This window comes from Scomber scombrus, chromosome 11 (genome assembly GCF_963691925.1).
Source record: "Scomber scombrus chromosome 11, fScoSco1.1, whole genome shotgun sequence".
Lineage (NCBI taxonomy): Eukaryota > Metazoa > Chordata > Actinopteri > Scombriformes > Scombridae > Scomber > Scomber scombrus.
This window is the reverse complement of record NC_084980.1, coordinates 11,638,181-11,652,033: the sequence shown is the minus strand read 5'-3', so window position 1 is coordinate 11,652,033 and position 13,853 is coordinate 11,638,181. Positions and strand designations below refer to the sequence as shown.

Genomic DNA, 13,853 nt, shown 5'->3' with positions numbered 1-13,853 from the left:
GCCCCACATGTGCACTCTATTCCTCTCTCTGTTGGTCATGCTGTCTGGCTCATTTGTGCTCTACAGTTACCCCAGATTCATCTGTGGTCTTAGTCTGCCGCCCAGTGGAGAAAACTGATAATAACAGATGATACCTGATAAGGAAAAGGTGCCTCAGTTTTCTGTTTCTAGTTCAAGTTTATTGACTGTATTATTATGATTTTAGATATCTGTGCAGTCTGTCAACTATTTCACTGACATTGCTGTCAAAGTCTAGATCAAACACGAATTACATGAGCATGAACTACAAACATATCTACAGGTTTCACTGGAAATAAGTTCCTCTCCTGTATGAGTCATCAAAGTGTTGAGGGTGCTCAGTCTAAATGTCTATAGTGTGTGTGTGTGTGTGTGTGTGTGTGTGTGTGTGTGTGTGTGTGTGTGTGTGTGTGTGTGTGTACGTGTGTGTGTGTGTGTACGTGTGTGTGTGTGTGTGTGTGTGTGTGTGTGTGTGTGTGTGTGTGTGTGTGTGTGTGTGTGTGTGTGTGTGTGTGTGTGTGTGTGTGTGTGTGTGTGTGTGTGTGTGTGTGTGTGTGTGTGTGTGTGTGTGTGTGTGTGTGTGTGTGTGTGTGTGTGTGTGTCCCCCACACCACATGTTCCTCTCAGTATTTATGTCAGCATGTGCAAGTAAGCTGATAAGCAAACATGAAGTGTGTCTGAGTATACATGTTTGTTGGGAGACTCTGAACCATCTAAAATGTTCATCTGTCTGCTATTGATCTAGAAACAGCAGCAGTCCCTGTGTGTTGAGATTCTATGTTGAACCAGACCTGGTGAGTCTGAACCAGCGTCGTGCAGAGAGGAAACATGAAACCTGTAACGTCGACAGGCTTCACTAATGTTCTCACTTTGTGCTGCCCTGCTGCTTTTAGTTTGGACTTTGAGCGCATCAATAGCTCTCTGGCTGAGTGTGAGAGTGCAAGCTGTATTTACAGCTGCAGGAGCCTGATGAGCACTGAATTAGCGGTTTACTTTCTGAAGGGGAAACGGCACACTTGACAAAAGGCAGAACACACAGCCAAATACTTTACAGCCCGGTTTTACTCACTAAGGCCTCGCTGGGGAAGATTAAACACTCCCTTGGACACAATTAAAGCTGCAAGAGTCTCATCTCCAGTTACAGTCTTCTCAGATCGTCTTTTGGATTGCTTTAACACATATTTTACTCAGCATTCCTAAAAATCACCGCCTTTGGACACAAAATGAGTCTTAGGTTTGACTTTTCGTGCAAGAGTGTTTGTGGGGAAGAGACACAAAGAATATTTTACAGACATTTTTCAAATTCACTTGGCTTTTATTCACATTTCATATCTGTTGACATCTCAACTGCACCGTCTGTCCATACATTCGACTACTTTTCTGAATGGTTCTTCTCTCCTCATCCTGACTGACGGAAAGAGGAGGTAAGACCATCGCCATCACAAATAATAATAATAATAATAATAAAAGCAGCATTGAAGAAACAAGTTTTGATTTATCTCTCCCTTCATCACCAGCATCTTTGTATTATATTTACCTGAATTTAACCATCATCACTTAAAAAACAAAACATAGAACTAGCTTGTGATAAATAAACATCATCATCATCCGTCATCAGAAACAGACTCCACACTCACAATAATATTAATAATAATGTAGAATACAAACTCAGAAGTAAAAAAAAAAAAAAAAAGTGACTCAAGCCTTTTTTTTAGGAAACATAATATGATTGGTCTACAGTTTGTGTGTGTGTATGTGTGTGCAGGTATTAGTCATATGCATCCTACAGTATATCCTCTCCGCTGCTGCATTAGCAGTAATGTTCCTACGTCCTACTACAGCCAGTGAGAGTACATCTGCTCTGTTCTGTTGGTTTGTGGTCATTAAGACAGCTGTGCGGAGAGCAGACAGATACTGTCTGGTACCAGTGAGCTACAGCAGAGTGCTACAACAGCAGGTGAGGCTCCTCTTACTGTCCTAGACTGCCAACAGCATGTTAGCACTACTTACACTGTGCTGGACCACGACCTGCAGCTCCAGCAGACACATTATTAAATATGTACCTCATGTAAGAAATACTTGGTCGCGACTGTCATCAAAATATATTTAGTGTCCTGTGACGAAATGCTTCTCAGTACAACTTAACATGGCAAGCAGTTTGCTTCTTTATCAAAGCCCCTTTCAGACATGCAGACAAAGGATACGTTCATAATTTTTCAAAAAGTCTTAAAACAACAGTCAGGTTTCCATATTGACACTGAAACATGTTTTTGTTGCTTTAAGGCCATTAAAATATCTCTTCTGAAAGAACTTGCAATGCGACTCATAGAGGCACAAAATCCATTGTCCATGTTTTATGTAAAACACGAACATGACACTTCAGCAGGCTGTGATAATCAACTCGAGTGGGGTCTTCCAAAGTTCTGCCTGTGTTTGCCTGGAAAGTGTTTCCTTGCTTATATGAGGTGGAGGTAAAGTTATACATAGAGGGAATTTTGCCCTAAAGACACAGTAACTTATAACTTGATTAGATTATAACAGCCCACTGAAGCCTCATACTAGCTTCAGCTACATTTTCAGATGTGTTTTTATATAAAACGAGGACTGTGGATTTTGTCCTAACCAATCACTTACATTGAAAGCACATTGGGATGGCACATTTTAATGCCCAGTATGAACAGAAAGAATGATTACAACAAGCAAAACTTCTTGCAGTGTTTATCTGGGCACCTTACTATTGTTTTGAGATAGACTTCCAGTGTGGCTCAACTCTGAATTGAATGACGTTTTCACATAAATGTGAAGGCTGCAGCAGCACAGGAAGAGATTAAATGGGAATCAGGTTCCTTTGATTAAGAGCAATGATACAAATGTATCACTTAATTTAATTAATTTCTTACACACACACACACACACACACACACACACACACACACACACACACAAAACAAAGAAATGTGTTTAAAAAAACTCATCAAACCACCTGCCAATTTTTAGATATTGGGGTGATTCATCTTTTGTCAGATCAGTCTGTAACAATGATGTTTTAACCCTTGTAGTGCAGTGGGAAAAGATTGTTAAAAGTAACAGTGATCATCAGTTGGCAGTTTTTCTCCCTAAATTCATTCATGCCAACTGCAGGGATGATGACTTTACATACAGAGTGTGAACAAATGAGAGTCTCAACTTAATGTCTTGCCGTTCTATTGTTGTGCGCTGTTATAAATTGAGCAGTATCCTTTATGAACTGAACTAATAAATTATGAAATTGATGAGTGCCCAGTTTCCCTCACGTTGATGATGGTCATTAATTAAGACTTCAAAGCATAATAAGTTTTATAAATCCATCACTTATGTAGCCTGTGAGAGAATCTTCCTTCACATTTTTACTCTTTAACTCACCGCTGTTTCCCAGCAGCCCCAGCGCTTCCTGTCGTGCAGCAGGTGCGAAACAACATGCATACATTATGAACAAAGCCACAACGAACTTTAACGTAACAGACATCCAAGTCTGAATGACATAAAGACTTTTAACACGGCAGGTGAAGCAGCAATGTTACATGTCTGAAAAGGGCTGAACTATCATTAAATGTCTGCATAAAGACAGGTAGGTTTAACATGCTGATTTCTTGTACTAAACTTTGCATACACACGTTTAGATCTACTCTGTGAGCAGTGTGAGCTTTTGGTCGGGCCCAGAGTCGTTCAGATAAAAAAACCACATTAGTGCTAAAATCCTCTTGGTCATCTAGGCTCTGCAGCCTGTCACCTGTGCCAGTGGAGACCATAGGTACACACAATAGTATCCAACAGCAATGATATGGTCACTGACTGTTTGTCATAAAGGCCTCCAGGGATAGGATTAGTGTGCTTTCTCAGCGCAGTTTTTATTCTCAACACTAGGTGGCGGTAGTCGACTTGCCACCACCTCTTCCAACATGTAACCACACTGTGCAGCCAGGAGAATGGGTTTTCTTTCTGGATGAGAGAGACTGATGGGATACCATCATCAATAATTTATTTCAAGTCCGAAATGAATGAAAAAGCAGCTAGAAATCCAAAAGATGCTTTCCTATCCTTAGTTTGAAAGCCTGGACCTCGTCTGTCAGTTCATCCACCATCTTTCAAGTCTTCCTTTTCATAAATCCATCTTTTCTAGAGCTGTGGCACCCTCGGTATGGACATTCCTGCTTGTTTTGTCATCAATCGCCCATCATCTTTCTTTAATCAATTTCTCTCATCCCTTCATCTTTAGACTCTCTGGTGGTCTGGTTTGTGTCCTTACACTTGCAGTTGACCCTGCTGGTGTTAGTCACTGGTATTGGAGGTAATTTTTGAGAGACTGGGGCAGAGGGAGGCTCTCAATCTCCTGGAGCCGCTCCCGACCCAGTGCCAGGCGGGCCGCGCGCCGACACAGGTCCATCAGAGGCAGAGGCTCGGCTGAGAAAGAGGAGGAGAGGAAACAGGTTAGGAGGACAGTCAATATCTGTGAGAACACATTAGATCCAAGACTTGCATGAATTGAGAACAAACTTACGGCTGTTTGGGAATGCGTATCTGTTATGTATCTGTTTACGGGTATGTTTATACTTGCTCCTCTGCCTTTTATATATGCATAATATATCTCAATATTTGTTATGTATGAATGAATGAGAGACAGGAGTAAAGGCGTGGAGAGTGATGCTGCACATCTTTAAATATTTACAACTCCTCCTCCACCTCATACATGCACACCACCAACGACACCTGTTCTTAATAGCTGATACAGACACATAAACCATCTGTCACTCTGACAGAAACTGCTGGATTGTAAGAGAAAAGAAACATCATAGTTTGAAGAGTTAAGTTTGGTAAAAATTCTGTTTGTTCCCTTTACACTATACCAGTCAGCCTTTCCACTGACCTTCATCTTCACACTAGGGTGAAGGAGGTAATTGATACAGGACTCTGTGGTCTGAGCTGCAGGACACACACACCGCAGAGGAGAGGAGGAGGGGGCAAGAAGAAACCCTTCTGAACTTTGTTGTTGTTGTAGTATCATAGTCTCTACTCTGTGAATCTTTCAGTAACTGGTATTTACAAAACTCACAGACTCTTCTCTTCAGTCTGTTGGTCGTTGTTCCGTCAATTTCAGGAGAATATTCCAGTTAAACCTTCACACATTACATTGTGATATTCTGAGCTCATGAAGTTAATATTTCAACATCTGCAAGGAGCTCAAAGTCTTTCACAGTAAATACACTGCACATGTTATTTTAATGTGTCAGACTGATCAGCATGCTGTTATGCTAATTTTCAGGTCATAAACATTGATTAGGCTGCCACTCAAAACTGTAATTTCATATCAAATGCATCTTTGAGTTTTAGTTATTTATAACTTTGTTATTTGCAAATGTTGAAAAGCCAGATCAAATTAGGATCAAAAAAGGATTTGAAATGATTTTATTGCAATTAAATACTTTTTAACTCCAACTCTTCACAGATACAGTATATCGGTATCGGTGTCTGTTGGCAGATAGCTTTCAAAAAAATGCAGTCTAGAAATGTCTGATGTCATTTAGAAACATTAAAATAGTCATATCAACTCTCAAATATCAATATCTGTCTCAAAAGTCCAGTTTTAGTTGAGTTACTGTACTGTATGCACACATCGTCTATTGCACTATACATGCAACAGCCTTTGAACTTAATGCCCCCCCCCCCGAAACACAGTGGCACTCGACCATCAGTACACCAACTGGAAGAAAATGCAGGGAAATGGGGCAGAACAACAACGGCAGTCATTTGGATGGAAACGAGGAGGTAGGCGGAGGAATAAAAACTAAGAAAAGTAAAGAGGAGGGATGTAAAAGATGGATTGAGGGTCAAGCAGGAGCAGGGACGCAGGGCGAAGAAGGAAAAAGCTCTTCAAACATTCGTTCTTAAGTGGCGAGCAATTTTGGAGAACAAATTTCTCTTAATTAGATTCTTCTCTCTGGGTAAATTCACAAGTGGTCGTATTAGTCACAAACAGATAGTCTGCCTCCCTCCACAAAGGGGGAAACTAATTGTATGTGACTGAAATCTACTAAAGAAACACTAATGATGCTGTTAAGTTTGCTCTATGACAGCCTACTGATTCTCAACAGCAGTACTTGACGTAAAAATTCTTCTTTTTATTCTTCCTTTCAACACTTTTGCAAATGTTACTTTTTGCAAATGGCAAAACTGCCTCTGTCGGGACACTCAGGACAGGAAATGCCACCAAAATAAAACAAAACGCACAAGACGATACCTCTGCTGTCAGAAAAAAAAGACAACAGAACTATTGGCTGTCACGGCAAATACATGTAGCTGTTTAATACAATTTTGTTAAGGATATATATTGAATAATTGTGCCAACGTGGTAACATTATAATATCCTTTGAATTACTTTAAACCAAACAAGTCATAGTCACATTGTCACTGTTATGTATGGCTCTCTACGGCTCTAGAAAACAACCATGGCATGTGTCGTGCCTTCTATGATTTTAAATGCAAGGTTGTATTATGTAGCAATTTTTTGGATGTTGATTATGCTAATGATTACATCTTATAAACTGGTAACTAATCAAGCACAGGAGGCATGAAAACAAGCAATTTACGACAAGTTTGTGCAGTTTAGGGTGTTTAGAGTATACTACTACTACGAAAAAAGTAAGTACCATAGTTTGGGATAAGAATAAGAATATGACTTCATCAGGAAACAGGCTGTAATTAGTGGGAGATATCACTATTTTGGAGGTGTGAATTGCTGTGTGAGGATCCTGAGTGATAGACTGCTAGTCTATCAGTCTGTGTCTTCCTGCTGTTCTTGTTTAGGAAAAAAACACACTGCCATTGCTCGGAATTGTGGACACCCGCTACCACCTGCTTCTGTAGATGCTGTTTGTGTGCGTTCAGGGTTAAACCAACAGGATAGAGGACATCTCAGACTCCATGCACGCACACGCACACGCACACGCACACGCACACGCACACGCACACGCACACGCACACGCACACGCACACGCACACGCACACGCACACGCACACACACACACACACACACACACACACACACACACACACACACATCCACCTCAGTGTGCACACTCACATTAATGCTCATTCACGTTTGCAGAAAAAACACTTCCACACTTGTGTACCTGTCACGATGACACGAGAACCGGGTCAGGTTTTAGTTTGACCTCTGCTTGACTCTCAGTTACACTGCCATTAGAAGAGCTGCTCTCATCACATGAATAGGATACGCAGTAGATGAATGCTGTTGTATGATGGCTGAGTGGCATCAACATCAGATACAGTGAGCAACAGAAATAAGAAATTTACGCCAAGTGAGTTGAAAGAGTCATTAGTGTGTAAAGGACAGCATCTGTGCTCTCATGAAAGCACATATACAATTCATATGTTGATTATTTTTTTAAAAAGAAGAGATTTAGTCTGTACAGTGTCTGAATTAAATCTACAATGACATTAAACTACGAGAATAAAAAAATTGGAAAAGCTAAGATTGGCTTCAATTGTTTCAGCTCTAACATATATCAACATATACAGAATGACTAATAAAGCACAGCTCACGTGAGTTCAGGTTAATGTTAAACGTGATTACAACGTAAAAGCTTGTAAACAACACTACAAGCGCTCATTAACGCCCTAAATATAGAGTCAACAGAAATAAACACTGATGTTAAGCTGGCTTTACTGCCACCCTGGCTAATGACACAAAAAGTGTTTACTGACGCACTAATTGGCAAAAGTCTTCTTTTTGCAGAATATTGATCAGTCCATCATGATGCTTGACAAAAGTATTTGTTTACTTGAAAGAGTTGTTGTATTTTATGTAAAATCAAATTTGTGTTTTTTTTTTGTGGTAATATGATCAAAGACCAACAATGACAGGCATAATTACATACGCATAACAAACACAATGATATTTAAACAGGCAGATAAAAAGAATTAGTCATATTTTTCTACATGCACATTTAGCTCATTTGCTGCTCTGCAGGAAAAATAATAATTTGCTCTGCCGACTTACAGAAAAAAAGCAGCTATTTAACTGGAAGGGTCAACTGAAACCACTGAAGACTGCGTCAGAAAATGTCAATTTGGGGTAATTATGGCTTAAACAAGTGAGCTGTGTGTGAGCTGTGTGTGTGTGTGTGTGTGTGTGTGTGTGTGTGTGTGTGTGTGTGTGTGTGTGTGTGTGTGTGTGTGTGTGTGTGTGTGTGTGTGTGACATGTGTGTGACATGTGTGTGACATGTGCGTGACATGTGCATGTACCTATCAAGGGGAACAATTTTGTACCAAATCCAATTAATTTGAGCATGCTCGTCAGCTCTAATGCTCAGTAATGTGAAGACAATTTCAGCAGACATCACTGTGGTTGCTAAGAGGAAGGAGCCACTGTCAACTCTGTCTCTTTGTTACCCTCTAGAGAAACAACTTAAAATAATAACTAAAAAGTTGACATAAATAGTAATAATTCACTAGCTGTACCTCTGTACAACAGAGACCTAATTACTACTACAATGAAAGGAAGAAATCAAACTCCCCACAAATACATCTCACAAAGAGTGTATTTCTATCTCTAAATGACCTGCCAGATAATGTCAAGTATCAGGAGTACTTTCTATGAAGACCATATATACTGTATAATGCATTATTCATACCTGAATAATGAATTCTAATGATATAATGTATCCTACTCTCTATAAGTCTTTATTAAAATGAATTAAAGGCAGGATGTTCTGACAGCCAGACATGTTGGGGTGTAACGAGTCACATGTGAGGGTGTTATGTAATTAAATTACAAAATACATATAACTAATCTGTTACAGTTGCTGAATGAGTTACTGGAAATATAATTAAATTACAGTTATTAAAAGTGTTGGTGATTACAGAGGGGTTACATCCATGTGTATTTGTATTTGGTAATTTAGTATTTAATGTAGCAGATTTTAGTTAGAAAAGTATTAAAATGTAATAGGTTACATTAACAGTTCACCCTCTTTAACAGGCTTCTCATTCTGCTGATCAGCTGTAAACTGGAAAAGTCAGTCAGTCAGAGTTTACGTTAGCTTAATCAGCTAGCTATCTACAGCCAATAAATTCTGCCTGCAACAGTCATTTCAGTTGGAAAAATTGACGGTCGTCAGCTACAAATAAGGCGCCTGCTTTTGTTTAAATCCAAGACTGGTCATTTAAAAAATTACTAGGAATTTCAGGTCATAAATTTGCCATAATAATTGTGTGAGTGAAAAGCTTTATGACCATGGCAACTGTTGAATCTGTAAATCACTGTGATCATATCTGCTAGACCTCAGGCTGTTAGAGGACATTAAAATACATTATAAAATTATGTATTTTATTCGTATGTATTTATTATTATTATGTATTTTGTTCATATGTACATTACACGTTACATCATAGTACAATGCATCAAATGGGCTCCATAGAAAATATTATCCAGGTGTCTGTTCATAATATTATTCTGGCTTCAGGTAATCCAATAACTGCTATCTTTTATACATTGGAATAATCTCCACATGAATCATTTGCTGCCCTCCAGATGTGCATAATGACCTTTTATTGCATTATACAAGTAATTAGCTGGGATTAATAACTTCTATTGGAATATTCAGTGCATTAACGATAAGATTTAAATTATGTTTTACATTATCAGCATGTCCTCAAGCGGTAGGAGAAGCCAATGAGGATGTGGATGATATACAGTAGAGCATTTACCTCTGCATCATTAAACATTCAGTGCATTAAAATGAATTAAGCTACAAAATGCTGCAGGATTGTATGTCTTCACTTAAGTATAAAACCATTATCAGACAAAGATGATCAGGCTGAGGAGCTCTGATTATTTAGTCAAGCTCTTACATTTATAACATTGGTCTTTTGCATTGGAACTGATGTGTTTTTTTTAAGACTTAAGGGTCTCCAGATCATTATAGTGTTTTTTATGTGGCAAAAGTATGTTATTGGCTATCAAAATGGTGCAAACCACAAACAGAGTTTTGTCAGGTCAGATTTGAATGTGTTATTCTTCACTGAACTCTCCAGAGCTGAATTAAAAAATTGTTAACTGAACAGAGAGATGAATCCTGAACAAGCCCTGTGGGAAAACCGGGCAATTACTGCACTAAACATCTAGAAAAAAAGATTGCAAACAAGAATCATTAAGTGCTTTCTCCCCTCTTCTGAGCCTTTCCTCAAGCACATGTTGGGCATCAAACCAAGCAAAACTTTAGTGATGAGCCCTCCCCTCCCTCATAATCTGCTCTCATCCATTTATATGAAGCCACCTTCATATAAACCTTAAGACCTCTATGAATTTTGTGAGAGGGTTTCTTGATGAGGGCTATTGGGCAATATTAGATCAATCCCATGAGTGAAGTGATTCAGACTAGTGAGGAACCTCTTCCCTGATGAGATATTTTATATGGATATGAATCGAGACCCCAGGTCCGCTACAATGGGAACAAGCAGTAATAGGGGCACAAAATGTGACATGACGCCTGTAATGAGATGCAGCGCACAGCAGCACAGAGCAGGATTTATTGTCTGTGAACTATGATAATGGGAGCGAGGGTGAAAATGGCAACGGAGGCTTCGCTTTTATGATGGATGTAAAAATTGACCTCAGGGGAGGGCAGGGAGCTAAATAAAGCCTGACAGACTATCAGTGAGTTTGACAGGGAAACTGCACTGCAGAGGAAATGCTAAAAGTAAAAGCAGAGTTGTGTAAAACTGAAGGAACAAACACACGTCACATATAATGTAGAATGGATGGCTCAGGAAAACATGATCCTCTCCTCTTTCTCAAGTCTTTTTGCCACAGCTCCATCTCATCTGTAACATTACACCTCTCTCTTCTTTCCTCCTGCAGCAAAGAAGAAACCCCTTTGGCTTGCTTTCTTCTCTGCTATTCATCTCTTTTTTTTCTGCCCTTCTTTCGCACTCTTCTTTTTATCCTTTTCTACTCTCCAAGGTCAGATCTTCTCTGCCACATTAGAAATCCTCACTGTTGGGTGAAAGTGGCATTATCTTCAAAATGTCAACCAGAGAAAGAAAAACAGGTGTATGTCTGACGGTGCAGTTTTTAATCATTATCCAGCTGGTTTTTAAAAGAGTATCCTAAGCTCAAGAGGTTGATGAATTTTGTGAACTTGTAGAGGAGTGTGTAATCTTTTAATCCTTTAATTAAAGTCAATATAATATGAAAATGAATTTTTTAAAAGTGCAATTACAGGACTTGCACACTTTAACAGTGGTGAAATGTTGTTAAATGCAAAACTCCAGGGCCTACTCACATGCATGTGTTAATACAGCACCACTCTAAAGTTTTGACACACTGTACTGTACATCCAGTGTAATCAAACAGAGCTCAATAATGTGACCATATTTCATACCAATGCTGAGCTTTTTCTCTCCTAATCCAATGCCATACTATTGACCCGCTACAGCATGTTTTCCTGTACAATGAAACACGTCAAAGGAACATAAAAGAGCAAACATTTGCAGAAAGGAAATCCATAAACCTACCCTGCAAACATGTTGACACACAGAAAAAAGTGGCACAAAGCGAGAACATGTATGCAAGGTCACAAATACAGGAAATCAAACTGACGCTCGCAAAGATCAAATACAGGAAAGATCGAAAAAGACTCATTGTGCAAAGTAAACAGACACTGGCACACACTGGCACACACACACACACACACACACACACACACACACACACACACACACACACACACACACACACACACACACACACACACACACACACACACACACACACACACACACACACACACACACACACACACACACACACACACACACACACACACAAAACACTTCCCTGTTATGCATATAGAGGCGTTGAGCTCTGTTAAGGACAAATAGGTCCAATAGAGGCACATGTAGGGCTGGGTTTTGTACTTCAGTCCTTTATTGGCTCCAACCAAAATGTGTCTGTCTGCACCAAAAGTGTTACATTTTTCACAGCACTGGATCTGGCAAGAAAACTTTCTACAATTCACATTATAGTTTGCTGATGACAATAAATGTTTGCAGCTACACGCAGATAATCGGAAAATAAGAGCTTTAGAAGAGAGTCCTGTCGTTTACCGCTCCATTGACAATACAGGCTACCAGTATTTTAGCTAGAAGGTTGAACCCCAGATAAGAAACATGAATTAGCGTACAAGCAACAAGAGTGAAACCTAATGCAACAACATATTCTACAGCTACCATTGTTCATACCCAAAGTTTTATATAGACTTTTGATGCTTTGAACATTACATATGTAAAATAAGCAGATGAGCTGAAGCAAAACCTTTGACTTTTGTCATGGGTAGCAGTGGTGAAGTGGTTAGCACTGTCGCCTCACAGCAAGAGAGGACAGTGCCACACCAATGTGAGCTGAGATTAGCTCCAGCAACCCTCCAGAGGATAAGTGGAATTGAAAATGGATGGATGGATATCAACCTGTTAGAGCAGCGCTTGTCACAAATACAGAACTTTTTAAAGTCAAGACAGATAAGAAGGTCAATTATTTAGCTAATTTTTCAAATGTTCTTATACAAATTCAGCTTAAATAGTCAGATTGCCAGGTTTAAGAAAGACGACATTTAGCCGAAGTGTCTGCAGAAGCTTTTTGCTCTCTTGAAACACCAACATGAAATGTGAGGGGCTGAAGCAGGGACATGTGGATTTTGTAATATGATGGGGAGTAACACAAATCAACACAGGAGCAGAACTGAAAGCGTGAAATCATTATACCTAAATGGTAAATCAGAAAGACAAGATAAATTTGACTCTGTAAACTTTAAAGAGCTCTACTGCACTGCATACAGACCAATGACTAATCTAAAAATCAACAACCAAACCAATTCACTTACAGAAAAAAATTACACTCAAAACAGCTTAATAATGTTTCAAATGAAAGTCTATTCTGTATACAAAAGGTATTATTGAGAAAAGTGAGCTCAATTTCTTCCTCACAGCAAAGAGAAGAGAACCTGAACCAAAAACTGTATTGACACCGTATTTAAAGCAGGAACAACACAACACAGAAGGGGATTAGCAGCAGGTGTAGCATTACTCTTTGAGCACAGCGTCCTCCTTTTCAGACACACGAGGCACTGAACTCAGCCAAACACCAACGTCCTTCACAGTCACAGAGGGAAGTTGGCGTTATCCATAACTAATGTACCTCCGTTGGTGTCCTGTATCCTTTTCCCCCAGAACACTGTGAAACGCTGCCAGTTTTAAGCACAATTGCACTTTAAGACACAGCGAAGCAGCCGTTGTGCAGGCAGGACTAATTCAGCAATGTTGCCACAATTCATGTAGGATTTGTTAGAAAACCCTTTTGTACTTAAAAAAAAGGATGAAGCCACAAGGTGGGAGGACTAATGGCTACAAATATAGTTGCACTAAGTCCATCCCACACAGATTTAGGAGAGGAAGGTGTGAAAATCCTTTTTTCCCCTTGAAGCACCCCTTGTGCAAACTCCATCTTGAGATATTTGCCTAAAAACTAACTTTTGGTGCTTGAATCGTTCCTGTGGTATGAGTCATATCTTACCGGCCATATTGCTGTCACACAGAAAGATGGGAATTGTGGGCAGAGCTGGCTAGTAGAGAGGAGTTGGTGGTAATACAAGCCATGTTGGTGTTTCTTTTTAAAGCCCTGCTCTCTCTTTCCCATCCTGCATTACTGTAAATCCACTGCTCATTGTCTCCTCTGGGAGGAGAGGCAAAGTGATAAGAGAAACAGGAGGAGGAAAGATGT

General features: G+C 39.6%; 1 protein-coding gene across 1 annotated transcript in view; it reads right to left on the bottom strand.

Annotated features, from left to right (window-relative positions):
* Positions 1-3,965: 3,965 nt before the first annotated feature.
* Positions 3,966-13,853, bottom strand: part of LOC133990993 (SPRY domain-containing SOCS box protein 4-like) — a 34,546-nt gene continuing 24,658 nt past the window's right edge. Inside the window, exon 2 of the mRNA XM_062429438.1 lies at positions 3,966-4,458. Within this exon, the coding sequence (XP_062285422.1) occupies positions 4,331-4,458 (128 nt within the window). The 3' untranslated portion in view covers positions 3,966-4,330. The remainder of the gene's footprint in view (positions 4,459-13,853) is intronic.